We start from the raw sequence: 13,307 nt of genomic DNA on the forward strand, positions 1-13,307 counted from the left end.
CTCCAACCTACAAGGACTACTCTACTCTTATAGTGATCATTTTTCATCATGCTACAAATTTAATGATAACATACCTAATTGATAACATTTTTTTATTATTCGGAAAGCAACAAAATTGGAAAGTGCCTTTTATCGTTTTATTATATTTTTTTATTGAATTTTAATAAATATAGTAATTAATAATGTGTTTAATTTGTATACCCGTTTTTCTTGATATCAGCGTCGTTTCGTCGTGCCTACGGTAATAATTATTAGTGAAATTATGGTGTGGTTGAGAAAACAAGAATGCACCATGATCTGTACAAGAAATGTAAAACTAACAAAATGTACTTTTGAGATTGATTAAAAACGTAAATTTATCATTTTAAACGGACGTTTTTAGTGTTGAATAAAATTGGTAGTAAAATGTCATCATTGGATCATTCGATTGTGTAATAATGATCGAGGAAAGTTTAATATGGTTCGTGTCTGGTGGTCTTTTGTTTACCACCGTCATATTGATCGTCGCTTGCATTTGCGGTTGTCATAAATCTGTACCAAAGTAAGTGGATGTACATCTGTCATTTTTATTAACCGACATGTTACCCAGATATTATTATTATTTTATATATTTAAAGTATGTATATTATCTTTTATTTTTTTTATACTACATAAATAGATATAAACAATTAAATATCTGCTTCGTAAATGTATTTAAAATTTGCCAAATGATTTGCTTAATGCAAGAGATATGTCTATTTTAATATATTAGAAGCTGTTTACTTTATAATGTTTGCTTTATTATTATTAAAATTGGTCACTACCTATAGTTTATTAAAAATTAAAAATTACCTATATCTATTTTGATAACACGTGGAAATGAAACTGTTGGAAGATTTAAAACTTTTTATTGTTTCGCCTAGTTTTATTTTAAAGGAGAAGCTAATAATTAATTATATGTAATGATATAATTATTTTTTTTAATTTTAAAGTCAAAATAATATGTTCAAACATATTACATAGGTTTTCTTTTATACTGTTTCAAGTTTACTTAAAATTTAGAAAAATTTAAAGAATTTCAATTACAAATTACCTGTTAATTATCTAATTGAGACAATTCTATTTTGTATTTTTATCATTAAATCTATAACTAACAGGTGTTAGTTATGGTTTTCATTTGATACATTCATAGTAAAATGGAACTTCAATGATTGTATTTACTTTTCTGTTTTAGTTTTTAAATTTTATTATTATTTTAGCATGCATTTTTCTATTTTTGCTTTTGTTTGGTATGTAATAGAAATGAGCTACTTGGTCTCGCTGGCATGGTTAAAATCACAAATCCTGATGTTGGAATTGAACTTGACGATAGGAATTTGTCTACTAGTCCATCTCCCACAAATAGTGCCAAAAGGTTACACTAATAATATTTAAAAAAAAAAAAACTTTATTTAATTTTTTAATTGTAATGTTGCGCTATAGAAGTTCTGCTGGTGCAACGTTGTCTTCGGCTACGAGAAGTCTTCCTGATTTACCCGTAGAGACTCCTAGAGGATCCGACGCAGTTGCAACCGCTGTATGGTATGGCGGTGATACTAATTCGGAGCTGTATGCTACAGTTGAAGAAAATAAAAAGGGAGTTAAAGAAGATGCATCAAAATACACAAGTAACACAATGTCACCATCTAGCGGTGAAACTGCGTCCAAAAGCGAATGTGTGTACGCTTGTGTAAAAAAAGAAAATCCATATGACAAGTTGTTACAAGAACACCCGTATGCTAAAGTTGGTGTCAACAGTCTGAATAATCAGTCTAGTAGCTCACAAAGGTATTATACTATATTAGAAAAATTTATATGTAGTGCACAGCAATTCATTTATCTAGGAAAGAGTTAAACAATTTGTTTACTAATTGTCATTACAGGTTAGATAAAGTAAGTTCCACAGAGTCTATAGAAATGGACGTTGTAGACAGAGGCATTCCAGATCAAGATATCGCGGCAGCTAGTGTGATTGCTGGGGACGAATCTGCTAGTGTTAACATTCCATACATGACTCCACCAGTGGATGCTACGGAAAACCCGTTGAATGAACAAATACGTCAGGGTCATTATAGTGGTGATTCACATGATTCTAACAGTAAGACTATTCATATAGTGCTGTCACTAAACTTAAATTCTTATTCAACCTTAAATTAATTCTATTCTAAAATTTTTAACTATAGAAGGATACACGAGTATTAGTGTCAGAGAACCATTGTCCAGAATTATGGCCAACGTTCAGAGTAACGGTGGAGTATCTACAGATCCACATTACGCATTTGTTTCAGATGATTCTGGTATGAATTTCAGAATTTATTTATTTTTTGTTAAATATATTTAACCTAAAAACCTAAAACCTCATTGATGATTTTTACAGATGAAATGTATGCAGCAATCATCGATCCAACCAATAATGTATACACAAGTGGAAGTGAAACCTATGCCCAAATACCCAGCGTAAATAACGCACCCGTTGCGTCGACATCCAATAATAATGTATTTAATCCATCTACATCACATAGTAATGGTAGCGAGCTAATTCAAACACATTCCAGAAAAGGTAAACTTATTATGAAAAATAAAAAGCCAGAACAGTGGGGTTGGTCAGGGCATATTGGGGACAGGGATGTCACATTGTCACAGGTCTTCAAGAATTATTTTAACTGAAAGTGATTGTATATCACTTTCAAATAAAAGCTTCTGTGCAAAACTGTAAATGGTTAAATGATAAAATATAGGTAATTATATTATACAAACAACAAAAATATTATAGTAATGAAATTACCAAAAAAAAAAAACCTAACATGTATCTTGTTTTGGGAAATTTAAGTGTTTTACATTCACATCATCAACGTACATGTTTTATTTTTGTTTTTTAATGTTATATGGCTTTTTATTAAAATCACATACAACCACGTCTTGTCATGTTATAAAAATACACGATTAGTTTTTTTAACTAAAAACAAAACCTACTCAACTCCGCATCGAAGCTAAAACAAATTATTTTATCAGTTTGCTAGAATTGGTTTTTAAAATTAAACTGTGTTTTTAGATTCCTCGTCTAGTGCAGTAAGTGGCAATTCTCCAAAACCTGAGAAACGACCCGCTAATTCACCCCTTCCTAAGCCGCCTGAGCACCTAGACGAAATGTATGCAAAAGTGATGAAAAAACGTAATGATTCGCCTGAACAATCACCACCCGCTCCACCCCCTCCAATTTATGACAATGGTATTTATGACAGACTGATGGAGCCTAACGTTCCTCAGTTGCCAGATATTGATCCAAATTACGAAGAGTTACGACCAACAAATCATGGTTACGCTCGGATAAAAAAGGTTGAACGACAGTCCGAACCTGACTACGCAAGTTTAACCAGAACAATTACGGCTGAGTATGTAGAAAACGATCCAAACTATGAAAGCTTAAAAATGGATCTAAATGAAATCAATCACAACTCGATTTACTCAGAAGTTAACAAGAGGTAGCTTTACTTTACACAAATGTTTTATACATATATATATATATATACTGTATGTATGTTTGTATAATTGACTATTAAGTTTATTATTAGTACAATTTCTTAATTTCTTTTCTATTTTATTTTTTTGTTAATTTTGTACCTGACAAATATGTTTGGCATATTTTATTCAAATTATTGTATTAATGAGATATTTTACTGTTATAAAATGTATTTTTGTTTCTAAAGTAAATTAAGTTTAGACTGTTTATATTCCAAACAAATTTATTTTGCGACTCTAAAATATTAAATACTGTATTTGCTACAGACTGTATGTTTTTCAAGGCTATATATAAATATATTTTTATTGAATTTAAATTTAAGAAACAAACTTGAGAATACATAATACATAGATTATATTTTTGTATTTTTTTCACTTGTATTATTTTTTGAAGAAATGCTTGCTGAATGCATACTTACAAAAAACTGATTCTAAATCAAATGTTATTATTAGTTCTTTTTATATTAAGGCTTGTCGATGTCACCAGTTATGTAAAAACAAAAACTATATTATATAAACATGTAACAATAAAATGTTAAAACTAATTGAAATGTTTTTATCCAAAGTTGAATTAATTGATATTGTTTTTATTCAAGTTATCTGTTAATCATAAGCAAAACATTTTGCTTAAATAAATGTCAATGTATTAAATTAATGATCATTTTTTTTTTGTTGTTGTTAATAATATAAATTACAAATAAAATAATGCTCCTAATTGTCTCATTATTTTGTTAAATCATTGTGTAAATAAGTTACTTAAAGTATTAAAACCTGTTTTTTATACATAATAAATAAAATAAAAATATAAGTTTATTTACTGAAATGTTTTGTTTAACATTGTGATTTGTGATCATTTGTTCTAATCTCGATCTTTCAAAGATGTTTCCAATTATAATTTTAGTGTGGGTATGCACTTTACAATAAACAGATTGACCAAGTATTTAAATTACAAAATTACATTATAAACATGTCACAAGTGATTTATTTAATATTTTTATTTTAAATTATTGGGCAAAAAAAATTGACAGTTTGACTGTTAAAGAAATAAAAAAAAAATGTTATATTATTATAAAAGAATTTATTTATAAGAAAAATGAACAACCCAATTGAGTACATCAGTTATTAAGTACATAAACTAGTTTCATTTTTATTAAAGCTATTGCATTGATAAGTAACAACAGAGTTAAAAAATAAATAATTTAACGAAAAGTGGTCAAATGTATAAATAATGTTTATCATGTTAACATTTTTTTTTAATACAAAAAAACACTCCACTACACAACGTAATAACAGTATACATATAAGTAACAATTTTACATGTTTATATTTATAGCTGATTAAATAGAATTTAATTTCCATTTTTTAACAAACTAAAATTTATTTTCTAATTTTTTAAAAAATACAGTTACATTTTCAAAGAGTTTTTACACTAATTTGGTCAATACATATTTCAGAACTTAAAATATCAACTATATGAAGTATAGGCACAGGTTTGACTAGATGCTATTTTTCACTAGTTGTTGAAAAAATGAATAAATTGTTTATGTATAATAAAACAAATCATACGAGCACTTATATTAGTAACAACATATTGTATAAAAAGTAAAAACAAAAAAAGTTTATAGATAACTTAATTTAATAGCTTAAGTAATACAGTTAATATGTTCACTGTGTCGTAAAGATCTTTGTCTTTTTTTAAGTAAAAACTACATTTCTTCGTCACTTTCGTTTTGATTTGTCGCAACTTTGATATAAATTATTTTTTTCGGCCTTGGTTCATTAGATATCTGAACTAATTCGTTGTTGTCTTCTTCCCGATGTCTTCTTTCACGTGCTTCTTTTGCACGCTTATGGTCCAACCAGTTAATTAAACAAGAAGCAGGCACCCATATTAAACTAGTTACTAAAATGACCGTACCAACAATGTTGTCTTTAAAGAATCGCAACATTTTGTTGATATTAATTTCTTCAATGATATCCCAAAAACGTTCAACGACGTCTTGAATAGTCTTTTCACAAACGCCCTGTAAAACATCATATCGCTTGTTAGTTGATTGAATTAAAATAAAATATTGTTGTGTAAATTGGTGTATTATTACTTTATTGCAGAATCCTTGAACACAAGGGGTCCCATCGGGTAAAATGTCAAGCGGATCGACTGGAGAACACGTGTCGTTCAAATTCATTCGACAGCACCGTATACACGATTGCAAAACTAAATGAATATACAATATTATCTCACTATTGAAACGATCATATTCCTTAATCAAACTCACTTTTATCACACATGCAACTTTGTAGGCCTATTGTTTCACAAAAAGATATACATTTGCCCGAGCGGCATTTTCCTCTTTCCAGACATCCAGTGCCATCGGCCATGGGCAAGCTCTTAGGACATTCAGCTCCGTTTCCTGTACAACTCGATTCTTGTTCACAAGTAGTGAATTGTCCTTCGCGGCATTTCACTCCGGGTGCCATGAATTGGCAGTTTTGGCAACAAGGCGAATTTTTGTCACTAAAACATATAATCAAATTACAAATTTGATCCTTAAGTCATTAATGAATGTTTAATTAGTAGGTGCTTTTCCAATTGCATACAGTTTACTGAAAAATTAAGCAGGAATACCAAATGTATATTAAATTTTACCTGTATATATACCTGTGGTATTGTATGTTTTACCTTGTTTTTTTTTTAAATTTTAAAACTAAATTGTGTTTTTATGATGTGTAAATATAAAGTAAAAAAAAAAAAAATGTTTTTAATTTGACAAAAAAATTGTCTCGATATATTTTATAACTATTTATTGTGTTTTAATACTAATCTTATCATAGGCAACCAGTTTTAACTGTATTTTTTTAATCATTTTTAGTTGACAAGCAGCATTATGAATAAGATATGTAAAATAAAAAAACAAGATGAACATTTTTGTTTACACAATATTAACAAAAATACATATAAATATTTGCATTTTGACTTCCTTAAATAGTTCAGATAAATCTATGATGTTATAAGGGATAAAATACCATACAAAAAATTATAAAATGCTTAATTCCTTAATTTGGATTTGGTGGACCCCTGACAAATCGGGAGGAGAAAAGTACTTGCCTGCTAATTGCACTACTGCTATAAATTACAAACTTATTATATGTTACCTGCAGCGAGCTCCTTGAGCTTTTCTCAGTTTGCAACTTTTGTCACAACACAAATCGTTATCTTCCGTACCCAACAGGCCAGCGTCACATTCTTCGTTGCCTTCAACTCTGAGATTTCCGCAAAACGATTCTTCTGGTTCGGAAAAACATCTTTCTGATTTAGCTTGCAATACTTTTCGTATGGATCTTAAGCTACAGGGAGAAAACCTCTGTAAGAAAGAACAACACACCATTTAACAAGTACCTGTTTGATTAAAAACACATTATAAAAAAAATCTATCAAATTCTACTTACCTTGTTATTTATATCATATCCACTAACACTATAAGTGTACATAAGAAATGATCCACCTTTGCGGGCCGTTGGACTACATTCCTTAATATCAGGATCGTGTTCCGAACCCCAGTTGTGACCAAACTCATGAGCCGTTACTAAATCTGCTTCCCTTGTAATAACTCTTTGGCCATAATGATTACGGCTCGAGCTTAGCCCCGAGTTCAGGTACAGGGTGTACCCATTTTTGAAATACTCTACAATAGAAATTGTACACAAATAAAATATTGGTGAGAATGTTTTTGATATTTAAACAAAAATTCGCTGTCACCTGGTGTGCAAATTCCTCCAACCGAGTTACGTCTAGGCGACCCGACATAAGCAAGACCCAAAATACCTCCTTCGAATTTTAAGTCAGTGAATAAGTGTGCTAAGCAGAAGTCTTTATGGCTATAATCTCTGCTAAACACCTGACACCAGCGAAGGCAATAACACATGTATTTTACATTGGTTAATCTCATGCAAAGCTTAGTTAAATAACATTACAAAATATGATAATTATTATTTTAAAGATTTTTTTTCCATCACCACAATGTTAATAAATCTATGAAAATCATACCTACTTTTTAACATTTGTAATTAAGTGCAGTATCAACTTTAATCATATAAATTTAATTCAAACTTGAGCATTTTTTTTTATATAAGTAACAAGTAACGAAATACATTTTTATAATTATTATAAACAATAAATTATTTAGAACTGAAATCGAAAAATATTTTTAAAAACATTTTTTTGTTATTTAAACAAAAAATTATTTATTTAACAATGCCCAGGTTTGTGTCTGGTTAGGTAGGTTAAGTAGATTGGAATCCATCATACATTTTACATGATTTATATTTTTTTTATTTAAAAAACAACTAAACAAATTAATTAGATAAGGAAATCTTCTTAATATTACACAAATGCATGTTAAACAACATCACCGTATTTCCAAAGCATTAGTGTGGTTTTATTTTAAAACATGTTTATTAGCTTAAGCAATTACTTATTTATTTCATAAGCAACCAATACAAATTAATTTTAACAGACTTGCAAATATTAAGAAATATTCACCAGGACTACATATTCCACCTATGGCATAGCTCCTAGGTGAAGATATATATGCGAGACCCAAGACTGACGATTGTTTTGATTTGAATGTTTGATGCGTAAATAAGTGAGCTAAACAAAAGCTGGACACGTCTTTTGTTTTTGAAAACACCTAGTTCATGCGGGTACAATATATATTTTTTTAATTACTATTGTTTGATAAAAATTTAACATTATAAGAAAACTTTTAGTAACTACACAATGTATCACTAACAATTGAAGTACTTTAGTTGAACACTGATGTGCTACCCAATCATAATGGATAGAGAAAAAATAACAAGCATTGAATATAACACACAGCGTTTTCCTTACCGAGATTCTCGTATCAAAATCTTTAATATTTCTGTCACAAAATTAAAGATTTATTTTGTAAATACAAACTGTTAACCCAGGGATGAAAAACAAAAAATGATTATGGTTGTTTTTTTTTTTTTTTTATACTGTTTTTTTAATAACATTTTCTATCCTTCTTTAATAAAATAAAATAGACATGATTTTTATTTAAGTCTAATGATGGCTCAAAACTGAATAGGTAATGTCAATTACATTTTGTAAAACTCATAGCTCACATAATGGCAATTAACCTCGCCATCTGGTTATGAAATAATATTTCACTTTAATCAATTTATTTTTTTTATATTAATAAAAGGAAGAATTAAAATTAAAAGACAATAATAAACAGAAATACTTAGTATTTCCACGATTAGAAATACTAAATTTTAGACTTTATAATTTCAAATGAAAATATCACCTCGAGTAACGAACGAACATCCCATTTTTCTTTAACCATGTTGTAATGGTCTTCCAAACTATGAACTTTGGTTGGTGCACTGTGTACTGTAATTTTTTTTATAACAAAACCCATACCTCGAAAGCCGTCAGATTCTTGTCTCTCAAACCATAATGTGTCGTTGTATATCTTGTGTACACGATCGATTAAACTAATCTAAATAAATAAATAAAAATGTCCAAACATCATTCACAATTTTTAACATGCCTACCAATATGAAACTAATTAACACTACAAATTACTTACCAGATAGTTAATCGTAGTCTTCGTATCACCTCCACCCATTTCTCTGAAAAATCTATAGTCAGCGACCAATAACAACGGGCAACGGGTTTTTGTCGGGTTTGTCACATAATTATATGAATCTGCCTCACGCTTATTTCTTGTAATGGAAACTAAGTCATCGTCATCATCATCCACAGTTTCTACTTCTAAAACATTAAACATCAAAATGAATTTCAACTTACCAATTTATGTATTTGTTTATAGAGTAATACCAACCTGCATCCTCTTTTACGTAAGCACACGGCTTATGTTGTTTCTTTTCAGATTGTTCCCAACTCAAGCGCACATCTGAAGCTTTATATGTGACCATTGTTTTGTTATCTCTATCAGGTAAATGTCTCCATGACGGCTAAATGTAAAATTAAAAATAAAACAAAACTAAACTTTTTGGTGCTAAATAAATACAAAATTTACTTCAATATGATAAGTTTCACCAGGCACATCAATAATAGCAGTCATCACACCTTTGTCTAAGTGTACGCTGGCGTGTGAACTAGTCTCTCCGAATACTCTACCATTATAAAAATGGTCATGATCTACAGTAAAAACAAAAACGTGATAAACATAGAAAATGAGAGTTTAATTAAATGTATTAATAATGTGAGAAAATAAACGTTAAGTAATCGTAATCATCATTTTCCTACATACCAACTGTTACTGGAGTTTCAACACCTTCTCCGTCAATAGAGATAGCTTCAAACTGATGATGAAGCAAATCTCTCTTAGGTGATAAAATCAATCTAAAATGTCTACATAGAATATAATATTAGAATTATTTTATTAAACGTTTTCTTAAAATTTGTATATTACCGTCCCAGAGTATAAAATGATACTTCTTTAATTTTGTTAAGTGGATGAGGACTATCCGTTGCACCACGCTTTACAATATTATGGGAAAGATCGGAGGCATGTAATGTATCGAAATATTTGAGATTTTTATAAATTGAACCTAGTAATGAAACAAAATATTTTTATAAAAATACAATAATATATAATTAATAATAAATGTTTTAAAAAAAAATACATACACTGAATTGATCTTGACGTGAGCAAAAACAGTAAAATGCTATACAAAACTTTCATGTTGAACTAGTTAACACATTAAATTAAATTAACGGCGATGTTACAAAATATGAAAATTCTTATTCAACTTATATCTAGAGTAGTAAACAATAAACAAGTCTTGCATGTTGCTTGCTTGTTAGCCAGTTCGTGTACAGAATATAATAGACCGTAATTACTATTTAGGATTTATAACCATATACATAATTAATAGAATTTAGCATATTTTCACAACTCAATATTTATTATAATTACAGTATTATAATTATTATAATTTATAGGCATGTTATTTGTTAATTTATCTTTAATCTTTATCAAAAACTGGAACGATAAGACCAGCTGCTGTCTTATCAAAATGATTCGCATTTCGTTGATAAGAAAATGTTAGAAAAACGTTAGAACTTGGAAAACATTAGAACTTTGTGGTGTCTACCTATCAATTTTGGTAATCAGTTCTTAAAAAAAAAAAATGTTTAACACGCCTTTAAAATACAATTATTTGATTCGCTCTATTCATAAATCAAATACATTTAAACAGCTATCGAAAAATATTCAATCTTTATCAACTGGTATGAGTTTTGTCTAGATTTACAAGTATTACTCTTATTTTATTATACAGAAGTCACAGACCAGAATAATCTACCATGTGGTTAAATTGAATTCCCAACTCTAAAGTACAATATTATAAACTCAATATCCAGACGCAAATGAGAACAAAAATTTACAATAATTTGGAGAGTACAATATATTCTTACTCTAAAATAATATATTTAAGTCGGAAGACGTACAAAAGACAATTATTTTTATGAATACTAGTATATATGTTATGTATACCATTTCAATGAAACATTTGGCTTATTTAAGGGGGGTGGGAGAAGCCAGATTATTATATGTATCAAGAGTATTAGATGTTGCTGAATTATTGAGATTGTACGGAATACTATAACAAGATACACACCCAGGCAACTAAAACTATTCCACAATTATATTTCATAAACTAATGTCGTCATCATTGTTAATTTACAACACTTTTTCTCTTTAAAAGATAATAAAAATGTTTATTTGATTTTTTATAATTATAACTCAGTTCATTTGCAGAATTTTCAATTATTTTTGCAGATATTCACGATTATCCTGACATTAATGTGTCTAAGCACCAGCATATTACACTAATTGCTTTGAACAGACCAGATGACAAAAACAAATTAAATACGTCTACAATAGATAGTTTACAAAAAGCTGTAAGAGACTTTGAAAACAATGACTCGTCTACCGTTGCCGTATTGTATGGCGAAGGGGGTTCTTTCTGTGCTGGATACGAACCTGATGAATCAATTGAATCGTATCAAAAATATAACGTAATGATAAAAGATTATTTAAAGCCGAGTCGTAGCTATATTGAGACTTAATTTTAAATTGTATTATAAAAAGTGTACCATGTTTGTGAACTTATAGCTTTCGACAGTTTGATAGAGTATCGCTTAAATGTTGTATAAGTGTAATAATGTAACACCAGTATAGACCTGGCTTAAATATTAATTCATTTTTCAAAACTGATAGTGATTATTGTTTTATATATCATTTAATTGTTTTTATAGGAATTTATTAAGTCATATTGTCAAAAACCAATTATAGCCGCTATTTCTGGATTTGCGTATAATGTGGGTTTTGACTTAAGTCTATGGTGTGACTTACGTATTGTCGAAGAAAATGCCGTTATGGCAGTAGACAGAAAATCAGATGCCCTCATGTCGGAGGCATTTTTTAAAAGACTATCGGTCTCAATTGGTTATTCAAGAGCCATTGATTTAATATTAACTGGAAGAGATATTTGTTCTAAAGAGGCGTTTGAATGCGGTTTAGCTAACCGTGTTGTTGCTTGTGGATCCAGTAAGAAAATTATGTAGTAATAATACCAACATATAAGTTCTAAATAATAATAATAAAAATCAACTACGAAATCGCTAACTTTTGTTAACAACTTTCTTTAAACACGCTTTAGTCATTATAATTAATATTTTTATTGTAACAGGTGTTGGACAAGCAGTAAACATGGCTTATAACATTGGGAAATTTTCCATAGAAAGCATTAATAGAGATAGAAAAATGTTACAAAAATGTTTAGATGATTGAACATATAATTGTTAATGAAGTACTAAATCTTTGTGCAATAGTTATGTGTAATTAATATTTAAAAAAACAAAGGAACGTAAATAATCGCTAATGCCATTACAGAATAAAGTATAAAAAATTTGATGTTTTTTTAAAATCTGTTAAAAAATAAATATAAAAGTATGTTATTACATTATATGACATTAATTATTTGTTTTTATTATATTGTGTTTTTAATTTTTAACCTACCAATCAATTTTTCAAGTCAATAAACATTATGTATTCCTAAAATCTTCCAAATAAGGTTTATGAATTACAATAAGAGACGTTTTCACAAATTATGTCTACTGTCCATTAGAAAAATACAAGTGATCTAAAAAAATTTTATAGAATTTTCATAAAAAAAGTTATAAGAAATTAACATAAATTATGTTTCAAATATTACAAATCAAAGAACAGTTATAACATTAAAGACTTGCTAGTATAAAACTATATTCTAACTACTGGGTTTTCATTTTTTGCTCAAAAACATCAAACAAGACTTTTAACCTATGTAGCTACGTAATATGTACTCAAGGCGGCAATTACTTTGTGGTCAAATAAATATATGAATTATGAAATGTGCTATCGGAATTGGTTGATCACGCTTATTAGTTATTTTGAACACGAGTAATAGTAAAAAAATACAATTGTTTTAAACTTTAATCTTACCAATACACAAAAAAAAAATATTTTTTTAGTATGGGTTAACTCTGATTTAAGTGAAGAGCTGAAACACAACAGTGACCAAAACTTGATAAATTCGAAACTGTTGTCTTGAAGACTGGAAACAGCACTGAGTACAATTGATAAAAACACAACAATTAAATTGTTGACCATTCTTTAATCAACACTCCAAAATAAAAGGATAATATAAAAAAAAAACGATGTTTGCTTGTTAAATAA

General features: G+C 28.6%; 3 protein-coding genes across 6 annotated transcripts; 2 read left to right on the top strand and 1 right to left on the bottom strand.

Annotated features, from left to right (window-relative positions):
* The first annotated feature begins 85 nt into the window (after positions 1-85).
* On the top strand, positions 86-3,843 carry LOC126843345 (protein spalten). 3 transcript variants are annotated; one of them, XM_050580789.1, is made up of 8 exons: positions 87-310; positions 383-541; positions 1,280-1,393; positions 1,462-1,806; positions 1,902-2,116; positions 2,202-2,315; positions 2,396-2,578; positions 3,071-3,842. In XM_050580789.1, the coding sequence occupies exons 2-8, from the start codon at positions 438-440 to the stop codon at positions 3,502-3,504; spliced, it is 1,509 nt and encodes a 502-aa protein (XP_050436746.1). In that variant the 5' UTR covers positions 87-310; positions 383-437; the 3' UTR covers positions 3,505-3,842. The 3 variants fall into 3 exon arrangements, with proteins under 3 accessions (XP_050436748.1, XP_050436746.1, XP_050436747.1); XM_050580790.1 differs by having other exon boundaries at positions 87-241; XM_050580791.1 differs by lacking the exon at positions 1,280-1,393 and having other exon boundaries at positions 86-541; positions 3,071-3,843.
* Positions 3,844-4,807: 964 nt separating this feature from the next.
* On the bottom strand, positions 4,808-13,261 carry LOC126843026 (ADAM 17-like protease). 2 transcript variants are annotated; one of them, XM_050580322.1, is made up of 14 exons: positions 13,074-13,261; positions 10,217-10,277; positions 9,999-10,137; positions 9,837-9,937; positions 9,603-9,724; positions 9,405-9,537; positions 9,150-9,334; positions 8,865-9,059; positions 7,295-7,433; positions 6,985-7,220; positions 6,691-6,899; positions 5,814-6,052; positions 5,637-5,752; positions 4,808-5,561 (listed from the first exon to the last, which is right to left on the bottom strand). In XM_050580322.1, the coding sequence occupies exons 1-14, from the start codon at positions 13,239-13,241 to the stop codon at positions 5,244-5,246; spliced, it is 2,361 nt and encodes a 786-aa protein (XP_050436279.1). In that variant the 5' UTR covers positions 13,242-13,261; the 3' UTR covers positions 4,808-5,243. The 2 variants fall into 2 exon arrangements, with proteins under 2 accessions (XP_050436279.1, XP_050436278.1); XM_050580321.1 differs by lacking the exon at positions 7,295-7,433 and adding an exon at positions 8,078-8,225 and having other exon boundaries at positions 4,809-5,561; positions 13,074-13,260.
* LOC126843027 (putative enoyl-CoA hydratase/isomerase YngF) lies at positions 10,631-12,510 on the top strand. The gene is made up of 4 exons (XM_050580323.1): positions 10,631-10,819; positions 11,370-11,608; positions 11,849-12,140; positions 12,283-12,510. Exons 1-4 carry the CDS (start codon positions 10,720-10,722, stop codon positions 12,381-12,383), a joined length of 732 nt encoding a protein of 243 aa, XP_050436280.1. The 5' UTR covers positions 10,631-10,719; the 3' UTR covers positions 12,384-12,510.
* Positions 13,262-13,307: the final 46 nt, after the last annotated feature.

The sequence above is a fragment of the Adelges cooleyi genome, unplaced genomic scaffold (genome assembly GCF_023614345.1).
Source record: "Adelges cooleyi isolate 19-005CV unplaced genomic scaffold, UGA_ACOO_1.1 ACOO_flye_CR_arks_rails_tigmint_CR_PRNA_574, whole genome shotgun sequence".
NCBI classification, from domain to species: domain Eukaryota; kingdom Metazoa; phylum Arthropoda; class Insecta; order Hemiptera; family Adelgidae; genus Adelges; species Adelges cooleyi.